Here is a 19,275-nt window from a genome sequence, read left to right as displayed (position 1 = left end):
CAACCTAACCTAACCTAACCTAACCTAACCTAACCTAACCTAACCTAACCTAACCTAACCTAACCTAACCTAACCTAACCTAACCTAACCTAACCTAACCTAACCTAACCTAACCTAACCTAACCTAACCTAACCTAACCTAACCTAACCTAACCTAACCTAACCTAACCTAACCTAACCTAACCTAACCTAACCTAACCTAACCTAACCTAACCTAACCTAACCTAACCTAACCTAACCTAACCTAACCTAACCTAACCTAACCTAACCTAACCTAACCTAACCTAACCTAACCTAACCTAACCTAACCTAACCTAACCTAACCTAACCTAACCTAACCTAACCTAACCTAACCTAACCTAACCTAACCTAACCTAACCTAACCTAACCTAACCTAACCTAACCTAACCTAACCTAACCTAACCTAACCTAACCTAACCTAACCTAACCTAACCTAACCTAACCTAACCTAACCTAACCTAACCTAACCTAACCTAACCTAACCTAACCTAACCTAACCTAACCTAACCTAACCTAACCTAACCTAACCTAACCTAACCTAACCTAACCTAACCTAACCTAACCTAACCTAACCTAACCTAACCTAACCTAACCTAACCTAACCTAACCTAACCTAACCTAACCTAACCTAACCTAACCTAACCTAACCTAACCTAACCTAACCTAACCTAACCTAACCTAACCTAACCTAACCTAACCTAACCTAACCTAACCTAACCTAACCTAACCTAACCTAACCTAACCTAACCTAACCTAACCTAACCTAACCTAACCTAACCTAACCTAACCTAACCTAACCTAACCTAACCTAACCTAACCTAACCTAACCTAACCTAACCTAACCTAACCTAACCTAACCTAACCTAACCTAACCTAACCTAACCTAACCTAACCTAACCTAACCTAACCTAACCTAACCTAACCTAACCTAACCTAACCTAACCTAACCTAACCTAACCTAACCTAACCTAACCTAACCTAACCTAACCTAACCTAACCTAACCTAACCTAACCTAACCTAACCTAACCTAACCTAACCTAACCTAACCTAACCTAACCTAACCTAACCTAACCTAACCTAACCTAACCTAACCTAACCTAACCTAACCTAACCTAACCTAACCTAACCTAACCTAACCTAACCTAACCTAACCTAACCTAACCTAACCTAACCTAACCTAACCTAACCTAACCTAACCTAACCTAACCTAACCTAACCTAACCTAACCTAACCTAACCTAACCTAACCTAACCTAACCTAACCTAACCTAACCTAACCTAACCTAACCTAACCTAACCTAACCTAACCTAACCTAACCTAACCTAACCTAACCTAACCTAACCTAACCTAACCTAACCTAACCTAACCTAACCTAACCTAACCTAACCTAACCTAACCTAACCTAACCTAACCTAACCTAACCTAACCTAACCTAACCTAACCTAACCTAACCTAACCTAACCTAACCTAACCTAACCTAACCTAACCTAACCTAACCTAACCTAACCTAACCTAACCTAACCTAACCTAACCTAACCTAACCTAACCTAACCTAACCTAACCTAACCTAACCTAACCTAACCTAACCTAACCTAACCTAACCTAACCTAACCTAACCTAACCTAACCTAACCTAACCTAACCTAACCTAACCTAACCTAACCTAACCTAACCTAACCTAACCTAACCTAACCTAACCTAACCTAACCTAACCTAACCTAACCTAACCTAACCTAACCTAACCTAACCTAACCTAACCTAACCTAACCTAACCTAACCTAACCTAACCTAACCTAACCTAACCTAACCTAACCTAACCTAACCTAACCTAACCTAACCTAACCTAACCTAACCTAACCTAACCTAACCTAACCTAACCTAACCTAACCTAACCTAACCTAACCTAACCTAACCTAACCTAACCTAACCTAACCTAACCTAACCTAACCTAACCTAACCTAACCTAACCTAACCTAACCTAACCTAACCTAACCTAACCTAACCTAACCTAACCTAACCTAACCTAACCTAACCTAACCTAACCTAACCTAACCTAACCTAACCTAACCTAACCTAACCTAACCTAACCTAACCTAACCTAACCTAACCTAACCTAACCTAACCTAACCTAACCTAACCTAACCTAACCTAACCTAACCTAACCTAACCTAACCTAACCTAACCTAACCTAACCTAACCTAACCTAACCTAACCTAACCTAACCTAACCTAACCTAACCTAACCTAACCTAACCTAACCTAACCTAACCTAACCTAACCTAACCTAACCTAACCTAACCTAACCTAACCTAACCTAACCTAACCTAACCTAACCTAACCTAACCTAACCTAACCTAACCTAACCTAACCTAACCTAACCTAACCTAACCTAACCTAACCTAACCTAACCTAACCTAACCTAACCTAACCTAACCTAACCTAACCTAACCTAACCTAACCTAACCTAACCTAACCTAACCTAACCTAACCTAACCTAACCTAACCTAACCTAACCTAACCTAACCTAACCTAACCTAACCTAACCTAACCTAACCTAACCTAACCTAACCTAACCTAACCTAACCTAACCTAACCTAACCTAACCTAACCTAACCTAACCTAACCTAACCTAACCTAACCTAACCTAACCTAACCTAACCTAACCTAACCTAACCTAACCTAACCTAACCTAACCTAACCTAACCTAACCTAACCTAACCTAACCTAACCTAACCTAACCTAACCTAACCTAACCTAACCTAACCTAACCTAACCTAACCTAACCTAACCTAACCTAACCTAACCTAACCTAACCTAACCTAACCTAACCTAACCTAACCTAACCTAACCTAACCTAACCTAACCTAACCTAACCTAACCTAACCTAACCTAACCTAACCTAACCTAACCTAACCTAACCTAACCTAACCTAACCTAACCTAACCTAACCTAACCTAACCTAACCTAACCTAACCTAACCTAACCTAACCTAACCTAACCTAACCTAACCTAACCTAACCTAACCTAACCTAACCTAACCTAACCTAACCTAACCTAACCTAACCTAACCTAACCTAACCTAACCTAACCTAACCTAACCTAACCTAACCTAACCTAACCTAACCTAACCTAACCTAACCTAACCTAACCTAACCTAACCTAACCTAACCTAACCTAACCTAACCTAACCTAACCTAACCTAACCTAACCTAACCTAACCTAACCTAACCTAACCTAACCTAACCTAACCTAACCTAACCTAACCTAACCTAACCTAACCTAACCTAACCTAACCTAACCTAACCTAACCTAACCTAACCTAACCTAACCTAACCTAACCTAACCTAACCTAACCTAACCTAACCTAACCTAACCTAACCTAACCTAACCTAACCTAACCTAACCTAACCTAACCTAACCTAACCTAACCTAACCTAACCTAACCTAACCTAACCTAACCTAACCTAACCTAACCTAACCTAACCTAACCTAACCTAACCTAACCTAACCTAACCTAACCTAACCTAACCTAACCTAACCTAACCTAACCTAACCTAACCTAACCTAACCTAACCTAACCTAACCTAACCTAACCTAACCTAACCTAACCTAACCTAACCTAACCTAACCTAACCTAACCTAACCTAACCTAACCTAACCTAACCTAACCTAACCTAACCTAACCTAACCTAACCTAACCTAACCTAACCTAACCTAACCTAACCTAACCTAACCTAACCTAACCTAACCTAACCTAACCTAACCTAACCTAACCTAACCTAACCTAACCTAACCTAACCTAACCTAACCTAACCTAACCTAACCTAACCTAACCTAACCTAACCTAACCTAACCTAACCTAACCTAACCTAACCTAACCTAACCTAACCTAACCTAACCTAACCTAACCTAACCTAACCTAACCTAACCTAACCTAACCTAACCTAACCTAACCTAACCTAACCTAACCTAACCTAACCTAACCTAACCTAACCTAACCTAACCTAACCTAACCTAACCTAACCTAACCTAACCTAACCTAACCTAACCTAACCTAACCTAACCTAACCTAACCTAACCTAACCTAACCTAACCTAACCTAACCTAACCTAACCTAACCTAACCTAACCTAACCTAACCTAACCTAACCTAACCTAACCTAACCTAACCTAACCTAACCTAACCTAACCTAACCTAACCTAACCTAACCTAACCTAACCTAACCTAACCTAACCTAACCTAACCTAACCTAACCTAACCTAACCTAACCTAACCTAACCTAACCTAACCTAACCTAACCTAACCTAACCTAACCTAACCTAACCTAACCTAACCTAACCTAACCTAACCTAACCTAACCTAACCTAACCTAACCTAACCTAACCTAACCTAACCTAACCTAACCTAACCTAACCTAACCTAACCTAACCTAACCTAACCTAACCTAACCTAACCTAACCTAACCTAACCTAACCTAACCTAACCTAACCTAACCTAACCTAACCTAACCTAACCTAACCTAACCTAACCTAACCTAACCTAACCTAACCTAACCTAACCTAACCTAACCTAACCTAACCTAACCTAACCTAACCTAACCTAACCTAACCTAACCTAACCTAACCTAACCTAACCTAACCTAACCTAACCTAACCTAACCTAACCTAACCTAACCTAACCTAACCTAACCTAACCTAACCTAACCTAACCTAACCTAACCTAACCTAACCTAACCTAACCTAACCTAACCTAACCTAACCTAACCTAACCTAACCTAACCTAACCTAACCTAACCTAACCTAACCTAACCTAACCTAACCTAACCTAACCTAACCTAACCTAACCTAACCTAACCTAACCTAACCTAACCTAACCTAACCTAACCTAACCTAACCTAACCTAACCTAACCTAACCTAACCTAACCTAACCTAACCTAACCTAACCTAACCTAACCTAACCTAACCTAACCTAACCTAACCTAACCTAACCTAACCTAACCTAACCTAACCTAACCTAACCTAACCTAACCTAACCTAACCTAACCTAACCTAACCTAACCTAACCTAACCTAACCTAACCTAACCTAACCTAACCTAACCTAACCTAACCTAACCTAACCTAACCTAACCTAACCTAACCTAACCTAACCTAACCTAACCTAACCTAACCTAACCTAACCTAACCTAACCTAACCTAACCTAGCCTGGCCTGACCTAGCCTGGCCTGACCTAGCCTGGCCTGACCTAGCCTGGCCTGACCTAGCCTGGCCTGACCTAGCCTGGCCTGACCTAGCCTGGCCTGACCTAGCCTGGCCTGACCTAGCCTGGCCTGACCTAGCCTGGCCTGACCTAGCCTGGCCTGACCTAGCCTGGCCTGACCTAGCCTGGCCTGACCTAGCCTGGCCTGACCTAGCCTGGCCTGACCTAGCCTGGCCTGACCTAGCCTGGCCTGACCTAGCCTGGCCTGACCTAGCCTGGCCTGACCTAGCCTGGCCTGACCTAGCCTGGCCTGACCTAGCCTGGCCTGACCTAGCCTGGCCTGACCTAGCCTGGCCTGACCTAGCCTGGCCTGACCTAGCCTGGCCTGACCTAGCCTGGCCTGACCTAGCCTGGCCTGACCTAGCCTGGCCTGACCTAGCCTGGCCTGACCTAGCCTGGCCTGACCTAGCCTGGCCTGACCTAGCCTGGCCTGACCTAGCCTGGCCTGACCTAGCCTGGCCTGACCTAGCCTGGCCTGACCTAGCCTGGCCTGACCTAGCCTGGCCTGACCTAGCCTGGCCTGACCTAGCCTGGCCTGACCTAGCCTGGCCTGACCTAGCCTGGCCTGACCTAGCCTGGCCTGACCTAGCCTGGCCTGACCTAGCCTGGCCTGACCTAGCCTGGCCTGACCTAGCCTGGCCTGACCTAGCCTGGCCTGACCTAGCCTGGCCTGACCTAGCCTGGCCTGACCTAGCCTGGCCTGACCTAGCCTGGCCTGACCTAGCCTGGCCTGACCTAGCCTGGCCTGACCTAGCCTGGCCTGACCTAGCCTGGCCTGACCTAGCCTGGCCTGACCTAGCCTGGCCTGACCTAGCCTGGCCTGACCTAGCCTGGCCTGACCTAGCCTGGCCTGACCTAGCCTGGCCTGACCTAGCCTGGCCTGACCTAGCCTGGCCTGACCTAGCCTGGCCTGACCTAGCCTGGCCTGACCTAGCCTGGCCTGACCTAGCCTGGCCTGACCTAGCCTGGCCTGACCTAGCCTGGCCTGACCTAGCCTGGCCTGACCTAGCCTGGCCTGACCTAGCCTGGCCTGACCTAGCCTGGCCTGACCTAGCCTGGCCTGACCTAGCCTGGCCTGACCTAGCCTGGCCTGACCTAGCCTGGCCTGACCTAGCCTGGCCTGACCTAGCCTGGCCTGACCTAGCCTGGCCTGACCTAGCCTGGCCTGACCTAGCCTGGCCTGACCTAGCCTGGCCTGACCTAGCCTGGCCTGACCTAGCCTGGCCTGACCTAGCCTGGCCTGACCTAGCCTGGCCTGACCTAGCCTGGCCTGACCTAGCCTGGCCTGACCTAGCCTGGCCTGACCTAGCCTGGCCTGACCTAGCCTGGCCTGACCTAGCCTGGCCTGACCTAGCCTGGCCTGACCTAGCCTGGCCTGACCTAGCCTGGCCTTTTTTTTTTTTTTTTTTTTTTTTACCAAGCGGAGGGAGGAGAGAATGCATTTAGGCACACCCCCGGGTCCTCCCGGGGGTAGTGTTGGACTCACCCGGCCTGTCGGCGCAAGCGCCCGGCCAGTCCTACCAACTAAACTCTCCCCCCCGTGGGCGGGTGTTGAGACCCGCCCACTGCAGGTAAGTCCTGCTGTTTTCTCCATGTGTCCGGGTTACGGGTACGCGTGAGCACTCTTCCGCGACCCGGACGGAGGCTAGGCTTGTGCAGCCGTCACGATGTTAGTGATTCTCGGTTGTAGTTTTCGGCATCGGCGTCCTGATCGGAAGGCACTCCCTCGGGGGTCGGGGAAGTGACGAGAAGGGGACCTGGGTTGGCATGGAGATCTTTTTCATCCGATCCATCCGTGTTTGGACTCATATGAGCGATAATGTAGATCATCGAGTCCTCTGGTTGTAGGTAAGGGCATAGATCCAAGAGGGTCCAAAAGATCCCAGCCTGGTCCCACCATTTCTCTAGGTTATTTTTTAAGTCACACTAGTTACACTACGTTACTCTTTGTAGAGCATAACTACTGTTTGTACTTAGCTAATTAACAACTACTACTACTATTTGCGGAGCTATTAGGGGTAGCTGCCTCCTTGTACAACTGTCTTACGGTGCAATTAAAACCTCCCATCCTGTGTTTGCTAGGTAGACCTTTTTCTTTACACAGCGTACAACTGATTTCTTTGTCGCACATTTTAGCTACATGGTTGGCTTCACCACATTTGTAGCAACAACCTGTCCGATCAATCGATGCCTTGCACCCGCTACCTATATGGCCAAATTGCCAGCATCTGTAACACTGTATAGGTCGCTCGACGAGTTCAACGTTCGCAAAGGACCACCCTATCTTAATTTTGCCTATCCTAACTAATCTATCTCCTATATCGTACGGGCAATTTGCGTGTGCCGCAAATTTGCCACCTCTCGCTTGCCATACACCACTGACTCTTAGGTCATCCTTTGAGCATCCACCACTATTTGCCAATGCCGATGCAACGTCAACAGCACTAGTGGCTATGTCGAGGCCCGAAATCAGCAGTTCCGCACCAATCTGTGGTCTAGTGACCACCGCAGCTTCTCCAAGAACGCGCTTTATCTCCTCCTTGAGGCAGTCCGCCTTGTTCTTGTTATCCGTGCCAAGAATCTCGATAATAAATGCTCCACTAGCTGTATTCCTGGCGTTGGTCTTTTCTAGTCCAAGTTCCTGGATCTTTGGATCTTTACGTGCGCTACGCATTGCCTCGGCATATGACATCTTATTCGTGTCGACCCTAATAAGTACTGCAGCCTTATTGGCTAAGCGTACCTTCCTCTTGCGTTGTGACGATTTTTCGTGTTCGAACTTTTCCTGAGGATCATTTCCTTGAGGGCTGGCCAAAGTTTCCCTTCTTCCTAGAGGTTCTTTCCTTTCCAGAACTTTTTTCGGCGTCACCTTGGTAGTCCTCTTAGGTGTCATCCATTTCTCTTCCATCCTTTCCTTGCCTTCCTCTAGGGTAATTTCATTACCGTCTTCCTTGTTTCCGAGGGGCTGCTGCGTCAAATCCAGTACAATACCAGAATCCAGCTCCTGTTTCTTTTTTACAGGGACCTCCTCGTTAGCAGGAGTCGCTACTCTCTTCGGGGGTTCTCGTTGAAGACTCGAAACAACGTCCTTCAGGCCTTCAATTTCATTCTTCAGAGATTTAATCTCTTCCTCATGCTTATTTCTTGCATATTTCTGTTCTTCCATTATAGTCCCAATATACCCGGTAAGCTCAGCCACTTCGCTCTTAATGCCCAATACAACATCTTTGTTATTGCATCCGGCGGCGTTGGCTGTCTTAAATTCTTCTAGATTACGTAACTTTTCATTTAGGTCCTTATTTTCCTTGAGAAGAATCTCTCTCTCCTGGGATATCTTCTCGAGTTGGGCTCTGCGCTTCTTTTCTCTGATGGTAAGACTTTTCCCTTCCTCTTCGTACATATTTCCAAGTGTACTAAACATATCGATTGCTCCGTAACACCTGGCAAATATCTTCTTTTGGTCTTGAACGCCTATGTCCTTGCGCCTCTCCAAAAAGTCGTAAACCTCCTCTATCCATTTCTTACCTGCGAGTATCAGGACATCATAATGATAATCACCGAGATCCTCAAATGTCACAGTCTTAAGTTTCTTGCTGTTTCTGTCGAATTTGAGACCAATAAACTCGCCTTTTTCGGTCTCATCCTCACACAACACTTCAGTTTCTTCATCATCTGAAGGGATGTCCTCTACATAGTAGGAGAGAACTTCCTTGTAGGTTACCTTCGCCATTATGTCTTACAAATAAGTCAACTGGTCGATACAACTCAAACTCGTTCAAAGCCTTAAACCATACTAATAATTTAGGCACCTATCTAATTAATTATACTACATGCGCAATGACCGGTAAAAGAGGGAAGAAATATAAGGCCCTTGCACCTGGTGTGCGCCCCTAATGATCGTCTATGTCAATTGCGCACCACAAATGTTCAGTTTTCGTAAAAACGCGAAACTAACCATACCATGACCCTTATTTAGAGTTCCTGATCACAAGTATGCTGACGCGCATGCAAATTCCTTACCTCAAAATTACTGCGCATAGATAGTCGGATTCTGGATCCAGGGATAACTGGGGGAGTTCCATGGGACTCCAAAAATCCGACTGCGCATCCAAGGAAAGTCCCCCAGCGTTATTGCGCAACCTCTGAATTTTACACCAATGGTATGCGGCTTCAAGGTCGCTACGCAATGGTGAACACTAACTTCTATCTAATTTCCTAATCCAAGTTCAAAGTCTCAAGATATTACGAAACATTATTTTCCCATCTAGTTACTTCTGAACGCACTCATGCTAGCTCGCCTTAACCGTTAGCGCATCGCGAACTTACTATCGCGACTGTCGAGGCGAGATATTTTGACCGCGACTATATCACTCACCCAAGATGGCCGACGGCGTTACGATCGCGTCGCTTCCACATGTCAATCGACATAATCCGTTATTTATTTCGAGTTAGAATGTTCTTGCGTATCGAGTCCATCAGGGCGACCTCCGGAAGTCATCCGCACCCGCGAGCGCCCGACAGCACCCGACAAAACACCAAGTGCCAGCTGTCTCACGAAGCTTTATTAATCATCGCGATGTCAGCGACGTGCACCGTTGCACCCGTCATGGCAAGTATCACAGTCTAAAGTAAGTATCACTGAATATCTATACAAGATACAGAGCTTATAGCGTCTATGTTATTATTCACCATATTAGTTGATTCCTTCTTCAGGAGTACCGAGGACATCAACCACCGGAGAGGATCATTTATCTATCTACTCGTCAACAGTGTCGAGTACACAATGGTAAATATATAATTGATTATTTAATATAACATATCTCTGTCTAATTTTGTATGCGTTTACAGGTGTTTGCTATCGTCCACTGTTGTGACGCAGGGAGCATGCATCAGATGCACCAGAAGGCGCATCGACAATAACGGAGAATTGTCAACAACAGTATTATCCGGTTTTATTCAATTTGTACGTAATTACAACAATTTACGCAATACAATATTTCCAATGTATCTTCATAAATAACCCACGACTAACGGTTATTTACAGATCACTACTTTTCTGCCCAGCACCGGAGAGAATGACAAGATCATCGACTCATCAACGGTGACAGATTATGGCGTTATCACTACCGTAAGTATTCGTCTGTTAATTATTATTGTATATTGTTTGTTTAATGTTGAATTTACCACACACAATACACCGCCCTATATCCAATTTGATGCTTCTGTTCATTTCATTGTCCTGTATTCAATGAATGAAGCCGAACATAACCATCTCAGCTGTCATCGAAAGGGACCTTAACCTCGGAGGCTAAGTATCTCTTGTCAACCAATATTGTATGTACTAGTACATATTATTCCTAATTGATATCATATGTATTATATTAATACTAATAGTATTCTTCTTTATTTTTATTTACAGGTATCCAGCAAAATCATTGAAGGAATATACTCATCGTCAACAATTATTTCATCTACTTTATTGCAGAGGATTATTGTGTGAGGCTGGCCATTACAAGGAACAGGCATTTGCCAGAATTATGCTCCCAACCTATGACCCGTCACAACAAGAATGTACAACCTCAAGATACGTGTTACTCCTTAATCGTATATTTAGCCTCTGCTATTCGCTGTTATAATAATTAATATTGTCTATTCTATTTCAGGAGATATAATGTACGATGGTTTTATTGTTACAAACAATCCGGCCTGCTTTTGCCACTAATTAAAGAAAGAGCGGTGAGTATTATTAATGATGTTATAGTATCTTAACTTATAATCATCTATTATTACATAACTGTTATATTAACTATAATCTAACACTGTTGTCTATAATTATTATCGTCTATTATTGTCGTGTGTTATACTAATGTCTTTTCCCACAATTTTCCAGGATATCAGCCCGTGAAGCCGGCGGAAGAGGAGGATGCACTAGAAGGAAGCCGCCGCCGCGATGAGCCAAACGTGCGATCATTGAGAAGGGCTCCGGGCGCCCGTCGGATCTACGTGCAGTTCCCTGAGAGAACGGACGAGACCGAGCACGCCCGATCATCCAGAAGGCAAGTCCCTCCGACGATTTTGATCGACGCGTCACCCACGGTCGGACGCTTTTGGCCGAGTCTGGAATCAGTCCTTCACTACATCCAGATTCTCCTCCCGCAGGGTGTTTAGCAGCTTCAGGCCGAAAATCATGCGGATGGTAGTGACAACAAAAGGTCATTAAAGACACGTAACACTACTCAATGAAAGTCAAAAGTGACAGGTTTTATAACCTCAACTCTGTGATTTTCTAGGTTACTATTGGCGTCGGAAAGAAACAACATTCAAGAATTTCAGACCGCAGCAAACGAAGAAAATATTTTATAAATAAATTTTAACTAATCTGTTTTTTATTTATATCCTCTAGTTAACAAAATGAAAGCACAAGGGCCATTGCACCGCGGCCAGGGCCATTGCATCTCGGCACACAATATACAAACTAACCACTTGTACACGTTTTCTTTATGTTACCCGTATCCTATCCCTCTCTTTTTATATTTTTACTAAGAGTTCACTATTTTATAAACAATAGTCCTATTTTTATCAAAACCTTTTAACAAATCATGCATTGTAGTTCATGTTTATTGTGGAAGGTCTGTGGTATAATAATATTGTATTCCGCCGCTATATAAATGTTTTCACCATTCACACTGCTTGTCCTCATGTATCGTTAGCCTTCATTGGCCCTCCATTTTAATAGTTCTGTTTAGCCGTCCGTATTTCGTTGGTCCTTAGTGTCACTGTATTCACTAGTATCACAAGTCTTATTGGTTCCCAAGGTAGATATTCAAAGATGGCGACGTATAAAATTGAACGCACGTCAATAACTGCCACTTCATCTTACTTCTTACATTCTCTGTCTTATGTTCAGTACATCCCATATTGTCACTAGATGTAACTGTTCTGTTCTCTGTTGCACCTTCAAGCACCCTGTCTCACATTCCCCTATGCTCACTCCTGATAAAAATCACCACACTATCTCACATACGGACCCCACGTCATTGAGAGCAGGAGATACGTCACCATGACGTCACCGTGGTGCTCGTTTATCAAATTAACACCAATTGAGCAATAAACAATTATCTTGCAGCAAAACACGCACTATTATTTATTTCTTGTGTCTATATTTCTCACTGGTGTCTATAGATTACCAAGTTAATGTCAATTAACAGCCCCTTACCGCAACGCAAGCGGTCGACGTGGACGTGACGTCATGCGTCATCCACATACGCGGCAACCACTTTTCCACGTAAAACACACAAAAGAGACACTTTCCGCGTACAACACCGCGTCACCTCGTTTTCTAATACTCTTCTGTAGTTGTAGAGTAATTTTTCTGAATGAAAGTCCATAATAGACCTCTTTTCTCTTAATTACGGCCCGCGTGGCCGCGGCGACACGTCATCATGAAGAAACAATTTTCGTTAATTTTATTTAATTAACTATCACTGCACTATTAAAAAGTATATATTTGCGAGCTATTTATTGCCGCGGACAACCTCAAACACAATTCAAAGCGCGAGATGCACTTATTATCGTCTCTAATAGGCCGTCTTGGCGGAGCGACTTCCGACACGTCTGCTCTTGACGCCAGACACCACCGAACTCCAACCTAACCTAACCTAACCTTTTTTTTTTTTTTTTTTTTTTTACCATGCGGAGGGAGGAGAGAATGCGTTTAGGCACACCCCCGGGTCCTCCCGGGGGTAGTGTTGGACTCACCCGGCCCGTCGGCACAAGCGCCCGGCCGGTCCTACCAACTAAACTCTCCCCCCCGGGGGCGGGTGTTGAGACCCGCCCACTGCAGGTAAGTCCTGCTATCTTCTCCATGTGTCCGGGCCACGGGTACGCGCGAGCATTCTTCCGCGACCCGGACGGAAGCTAGGCTTATCCAGCCATCTCTGTGTTAGATACTTCTGTTTGATAATCCTGTTCTTCGACTGGAGGCCTTCCCTCGGGGACCGGGGATAACTTATTGGGGACCTGGGATGGCATGGGAGGTTCTATGTTCCAGTCCTTGGTATTATAACCCAGCGAACATATGGTTCTGCAGGTCCTTTATTTGTGAGGCGATGGTGCGTGAAGTTGGAAGCTGAAGTTTCCGTCAAGCCTTCGTCTCTTCCTATATCATGAACCTGCTAGAATAAAAACTAAGAATCTAGGGCACCGTTAATATTATTATTTTGTTACTATACTCTTATAGGTAATATACACTCTGCTATTCATTCCATTCTAAGAATTTTTTTACTCTGTGGGCATCAGAAATGTCCTGTACTTTAAATGATTTAGAGTACTGCTGATGCCCATTGATTAACTTAACTCCAATTCTATTTTTAATTTTTTTTAATTCTAGCATTATCTTCGTTTAAATATTGGTAAGATGAATGGAAATTTTCCCATTAGTCTATTTCACTGTCCAGTTGGGCCATCTCCTCTTGAGTATCAGGCGGAAATGTGAGATACGGATCTGGCAGGATTCCCTCACGAGCACGTTCCTCCTCCTCCTTGATACACATCACGCTATTGGCGAAGGAAGAGACCGCGTTCCAGTCTCTCTCACCCCTCAGCATAGCATGCACAATCCCCCGAAGGGACAAATCAGGACCAACAATTTCCACAAGTTCTCTCCTGTTTATTTCCCAACGGGAACATATACGCCAGGTGTGATCCGCCGTGTCTAAGACTGCTCCACCACAACTGGTACACCTAGGATTATCTAACTTCCTTATCTTATACAGGAACGCGGAAAAACAGCCGTGACCAGTAAGAAGTTGCGTTAGATGGAAAGAGACCCGGCCGTGGCCTCTGTCCAACCAACAGTCGAATTCGGGTATCACCGCTTCGATGGTTATCCGCCCCCAATTTCCCCTCCGACTGAGGTGGTCCAGCCATTCTTCTCTGAGCGTGAGCATCTCCTCCGTTCTAATGGCTCTGGTTCTTTGTGCTGTTAATTGTTTTTTTCTGCGCAACCTGGAGCTTTCGTCGTATATTCTACGTCTCGCGTCCGCCAGAAGAATTAACGGGGGAAGCCTAGCCAGTAGAAGAGCCGCGTCCAATGCTACCGTTTTATAGGCCGATATTACCCGGATCGCGATGCGTTTCCACGCTCGATTTAAATTCCTCTGGTGTTCTTTCGATCTTCTAAGAGCGCTACACCATATCGGAGCACCGTACATACCCACCGAGGACAACACGTTCGCGTAGAGTTTGCGCTTATTTTCGTTTGGGCCCCTGAGGTTGGGCATCAATCTCCCCAACGCGCGCGACATTTTGGAGAGTTTTTGTTCGATGTAGGTGAAATGGGGATGAAAGTTTAGCCTACTATCGATCATTACCCCTAAATATTTCATATGTTCTTGAATGGGTATATTCTCTCTTCCTATCCTAACCGATGGTAGTTTGTTAGGTTTCCCCCCTCGGGGGTAAAAGACCACCGCCTCGGTCTTATGTATCGCCACTGTCAGGCCCAACGCACGGATCCGACCAACCGTAATTTCCAGTTGGTGATTCGCCCGATCGACTGCCTCCGGTAAGGAATCCGCTTCCGCTAGAATGTGCGTGTCGTCCGCAAAACATATGATGAGACGTCCCTCCTCATCGCTTGGCTTCAAAACAGAGTCGAACCCAATGTTCCAGAGTGTGGGCCCGAGAACCGATCCCTGGGGAACTCCCGCGGTCATTGGGACAATTTCGGTACCTCTTTCAGTCAAGAACTCAATAATTCTATCGGATAAATATCCGTCAATTATTCGCCGGATGTATCTTGAATATCGCTTTTTAATAAGAGCTCTTTTTATTACATGCCAAGGGATGGAGTTAAAAGCGTTTGTAATATCTAAACTAACGGCTATAACATAGCCGTTTCTTCCTGTTACCGATTTAATTGTCGTTTTTACCAGGTTAAGAGCGTCTGTTGTTGATCTTCCTTGCCTGAATCCGTACTGGTGTTTGGCTAATGCAGCAAATCCATTCGTCTCCTCCTCTTTCCTCATTCGGTTAATTATAAGGCGTTCGAATGCCTTTCCCAAGTCGTCAAGGAGGCAGATTGGTCGAGTTTTGGGGATGCTTCCAGGGGAGGATTCACCCTTAGGAATTAGCACTAATTTGGCTTTCTTCCAAATTCTAGGGAAGATGCCCTCTCTCAAACAATGTGTAAAGACTGATCGAATGCTTCTCACAAACTCGTCCGGACACTTTTTGAGGATTTTCGCGGGGACACCGTCGGGGCCCGGCGCAGAGCTCCTTACTGCCCTTTTTCTTAATATTTCATCTACCTCGCGGAAAGATACCTCATAGAATCTGTCCACGACCCCAGCGCTATCGTGCGTAGTGGGAGGTGTGGTTGGAGTGATGGCGCGCGGAAACAGACCGTTTACCATTTCAATCACTTCTTGATGTTTGATTAGTTCCGAAATGGAGGGTCCCACTTTTCTCAGTTTGTTCAGAACAAGCTTATAAGGAATGCCCCAAGGATCCTTGTCGATTGCATCAATCAGTTCCTGCCATGACCTTTCCTTGGCTCTTATAATCGCGTTTCGTAGTTCTCGTTTTTTCTTACGATATTCCAATTGGGCGCGCCTCAACAATCTATCGTGATCTGGGGCTTTATTTCTTCTGCGTAGTAGACGTTGCCAGGTTCTCCTAGATCTGGTGGTCCTGGTCCGTAGTTCCGCTACTTGATCGTTCCACCAGTAAACCCTGTCTCTTCCGCGTCGGCCGGTGTACCGAGGGGCACTTGCGTCGCAAGCATCCACGAGAGAGCGGGAGAGCCATTCGGCTGCTGTTTCCGGTCCATTCCCATCTTCCGGAGGTTCGTCTGCAGCGCTCCAGATCAGTGCTGCTTGAAATCTGTCGTCGTCCAATTTATCCCATTTCCATCTGTTATTTCTCTTCTCTTCAGGGTTCTGGTTGCGTACAGGTTGCTGGTGAATCGTAAAAAAGACATATTGATGATCCGAGAGTGACTCTATTTCTGAGCACACCCTCCAATTCTCTACTCGCCCCAGAAGTCCCGGTGTGACCCAAGTCAGATCTATAATGGATACACCCTGTGGGCGTACACACGTTGGTTCCGCCCCATTGTTCAGGATTCTTAGATCTAACTCAGCTGCAAGATCTTCTAATAAACCACCGCGATAGTTGGTGTAGAGAGAACCCCATAAGGGGGACTTAGCGTTGAAGTCCCCGCAGATGACCACTCTATTACCAAGTTGTCTAATGATAGCAGCGATTTCTTCCATTATCTTATTGGAGACTTCCCGATTGGAATTAGGAGATATATAACAAGATAGCAAATATAAGTCTCCCACGGAGACCACTACAAGTTGTTCCTTCCTGCTGACCAACCTACAGGAACCGAAAGATTTATCAGGCCGCCAAAGAATCGCGGAACGACCGTCCATACTCACAAACCAATTAGGTGGGTTCAGGTTTCGAGCCGGTTCAGATATGGCGCATATAGTCACGCCCATCTCAATCATGTGTTGTATTAATATATCGTAGGCCCGTCTGCTGTTGTTCAGATTGCACTGTAGCACTTTCATCAAGGTTTGGGAGCTTTGTTGCCAGTAGCAAGTTTCTTAGCGCCACACATGTAGTTCCCTGTACGGTGACAATAATCTAATCCCTTTTGTTTACAAGGGAAACAACATGCAGGGTTCGGACAGTCAGTCACTTGATGTCCCCGTTCACCACACTTGAAACAACATCCCATTCTGTCATTAGTCGATCTACAATTAACCCTGGTGTGGCCAAATTCCCAGCACCTGTAGCATTGCATGGGTTTTGCCTCCAGAAGTTCAATTCGCGCTGTCGTCCATCCGATTCGGGTCCTTGTAGTTTTGGCTATTCTAATGGCCGTGGATAGAGAGCATTGTACCCAGGTCATAAATAATCCGATCTTCATAGGCCTAATTTCTCCGATTTTAAGATCAGGGACTTTGCAGTCTCCTAGCTCCGCTAATCTCTTTAGGATATCGTCCTTGTGGAGTGACCCATCGAATCCGCTCACTCTAATATCGCCCTTCACAACTGGTCTTGTGATTTTAGCTTCCATACCTATCACCTCAATTAGCTTGGCTTTAAGGTCCTCTGCCTTGTTCTTATTGTCTGGACCCGCTATTTCTATGATCCAGTTGCCATTAATGGACTGACGAATTCTTGATTTCTCGATTCCGAGCTCTTCCATCGAAATGTTTTGCCTTGCTTTCCTTATTGCATCAGCATATGAAAAGTCAGGATTATTCCCCTGGATTACTATTGCCGAAGTCGTAGGGGCTCTCCGTTTAGGTTTTAGCTTTTCCAGCTCTTGAGTTCTCTTAGGAGGTTCAGAAGCTTCTTTCGTCTTAGGTGTTTCTTCCGAGTTCGTTCTTCTATTCCTGATAGGGTTCCTTCTATTTTTCCTTACTTTTGTCCATCCAGGCGAGTCGTTATTGGTGGGAGAAGCTCTTTCCATAAGGTGATCTTCTCGCATATCGGTACCTCTATGTGAGTCGATTATATCCTTCGGAGGTTTCAGCTGGATATTACTGATAATCCTAGGAGCCGCTGGTCTGTTTCTCGGTACCCTTTGTGGCTTGGGGGCCACGAAGTAATGTTCAGATTGCGAGGCACGTTCCTTGTTGGATACCTTTTTTTCTTCTTCCATAGCAGGAACGAGGGCTGGGAATTTCCTATTATATTCCGTTTCCTTGGGGTCCATAGGGATTGTTCTTATTTCCTTTATTGGGGAAGTACCCCTATCCGCCTGAATGACTTTTTTATAGGTCTGCTCTCTTGTGATTGTAGCCTGGAGGCTCTCCATGACTCTCTGCATGTCTGAGATGTCCTTTTTAAGACGGGCTATCTCCCTTTTATGATTTGCTACTGCAGTCGTCAACTCTAAATTTTTGCGTTTCAGGGTCGCTGGATCTCCTCTATCCTCCTCTCTTTCCGCTAACAAGGTAATTACTTCGCCAATTGTGAGCAGACGTTCTTTCATAAGTCTCTGGCAGGGACCATTCAAATTCCCGCATTCCTTCCTAATTATTTCGAGATCGTCGACCCATTTTTTCGCGTCGATTTTCAATTGCAAGGAAGAATGATCCTTGAGAACCTCCAAATCTAAGGGTACTTGTCTCATCCTCTCCTTAATGGTTTTTCCACCACCACTACCGTCACCGCGTCTGTTTTTCCTCCCTGTACTGATTCCAGGGTCAGTGCCCTCAGAGTCTGCGTAATGTGCAAGGCTAGACATAGAGTCTCGAGGACCCGTCAGGTCGATGACGTCACTTCTAGTTGTACGTTTCTTCTTTATTTCTTCCTCCTCTTCATCGTCAGATTCATCACTGATTATTGCTCGAGTCTTCCTTTTAGGTCTGCTTGGTACAGATTCTCTATTAGATGTGACATCCGTGTCACTGTCCAGGTCCTTAAAGAGATTTCTCTTAACATCATCAAAAGCAACCGGAGAGGGACCAGGTGATGGAGTTTCTTTTCCCCTCAGGAAACTCGTTCCTGGTGTAGAAAATACTTCGTCTGTTGGCGGTGGTAAGCCCTCAATCTCTTTGCAGACTAATGTGCTCATAGCTTCCTGGGTAGGTAAATCCTGCTCCTCCGTTAGTGTATCTTCCATAATTTGTTCTGTGGTTATAAAAGATATCTCCTCCTCCTCATTTTGTTTTTGTTTTGGTAATTTAATATTTAGCATACTTGTCCCACGAGTGATGTCGGAAATACGGTCGGCCTGGGCAGAGCCGCTTGCCCAGGTAAGCCTTTCTACACTGGGAGGGTCGGCCGGTACCCCCAGGAGTCGTTTGAGACTGCGCCTATTATGCTCGCCGCAGCCACGAGCCCCCGAGCACGCCCTCACACTACGGGCTACGAGCTAATCTTAACTAGGTTAAAATGCATGCAATTTAGGTAAGTATAATAACTATTAGGGTGCGAGTATCGCGATCAATAAAATATAAGGTAAGTATAA

General features: G+C 45.3%; 1 protein-coding gene and 1 long non-coding RNA gene across 4 annotated transcripts; both read left to right on the top strand.

Annotated features, from left to right (window-relative positions):
- Nucleotides 1–9,637: 9,637 nt before the first annotated feature.
- On the top strand, nt 9,638–10,923 carry LOC140670426 (uncharacterized). 3 transcript variants are annotated; one of them, XM_072901014.1, is made up of 6 exons: nt 9,639–9,888; nt 9,977–10,065; nt 10,128–10,242; nt 10,324–10,407; nt 10,538–10,613; nt 10,699–10,923. In XM_072901014.1, exons 1-5 carry the CDS (start codon nt 9,694–9,696, stop codon nt 10,589–10,591), a joined length of 537 nt encoding a protein of 178 aa, XP_072757115.1. In that variant the 5' UTR covers nt 9,639–9,693; the 3' UTR covers nt 10,592–10,613; nt 10,699–10,923. The 3 variants fall into 3 exon arrangements, with proteins under 3 accessions (XP_072757116.1, XP_072757114.1, XP_072757115.1); XM_072901015.1 differs by having other exon boundaries at nt 9,638–9,888; nt 10,538–10,923; XM_072901013.1 differs by having other exon boundaries at nt 9,638–9,888; nt 10,324–10,613.
- A 6-nt stretch (nt 10,924–10,929) lies between these two features.
- LOC140670427 (uncharacterized) lies at nt 10,930–12,404 on the top strand. The gene is made up of 3 exons (XR_012047554.1): nt 10,930–11,015; nt 11,170–11,491; nt 11,570–12,404. It is a non-coding gene; the product is annotated as an uncharacterized lncRNA (long non-coding RNA).
- The last annotated feature ends 6,871 nt before the right edge of the window (nt 12,405–19,275 follow it).

The sequence above is a fragment of the Anoplolepis gracilipes genome, chromosome 10 (assembly GCF_047496725.1).
Source record: "Anoplolepis gracilipes chromosome 10, ASM4749672v1, whole genome shotgun sequence".
NCBI lineage: Eukaryota > Metazoa > Arthropoda > Insecta > Hymenoptera > Formicidae > Anoplolepis > Anoplolepis gracilipes.
This window is presented reverse-complemented; position numbering and strand designations above follow the sequence as displayed.

Coding starts and splice junctions, on each gene's coding strand:
- LOC140670426 (XM_072901013.1), top strand. CDS start 9,694: ATGTCAATCGACATAATCCGTTATTTATTTCGAGTTAGAATGTTCTTG. Junction 10,066..10,127: donor ACAGTGTCGAGTACACAATG/GTAAATATATAA, acceptor ATGCGTTTACAG/GTGTTTGCTATCGTCCACTG. Junction 10,243..10,323: donor TATCCGGTTTTATTCAATTT/GTACGTAATTAC, acceptor GGTTATTTACAG/ATCACTACTTTTCTGCCCAG.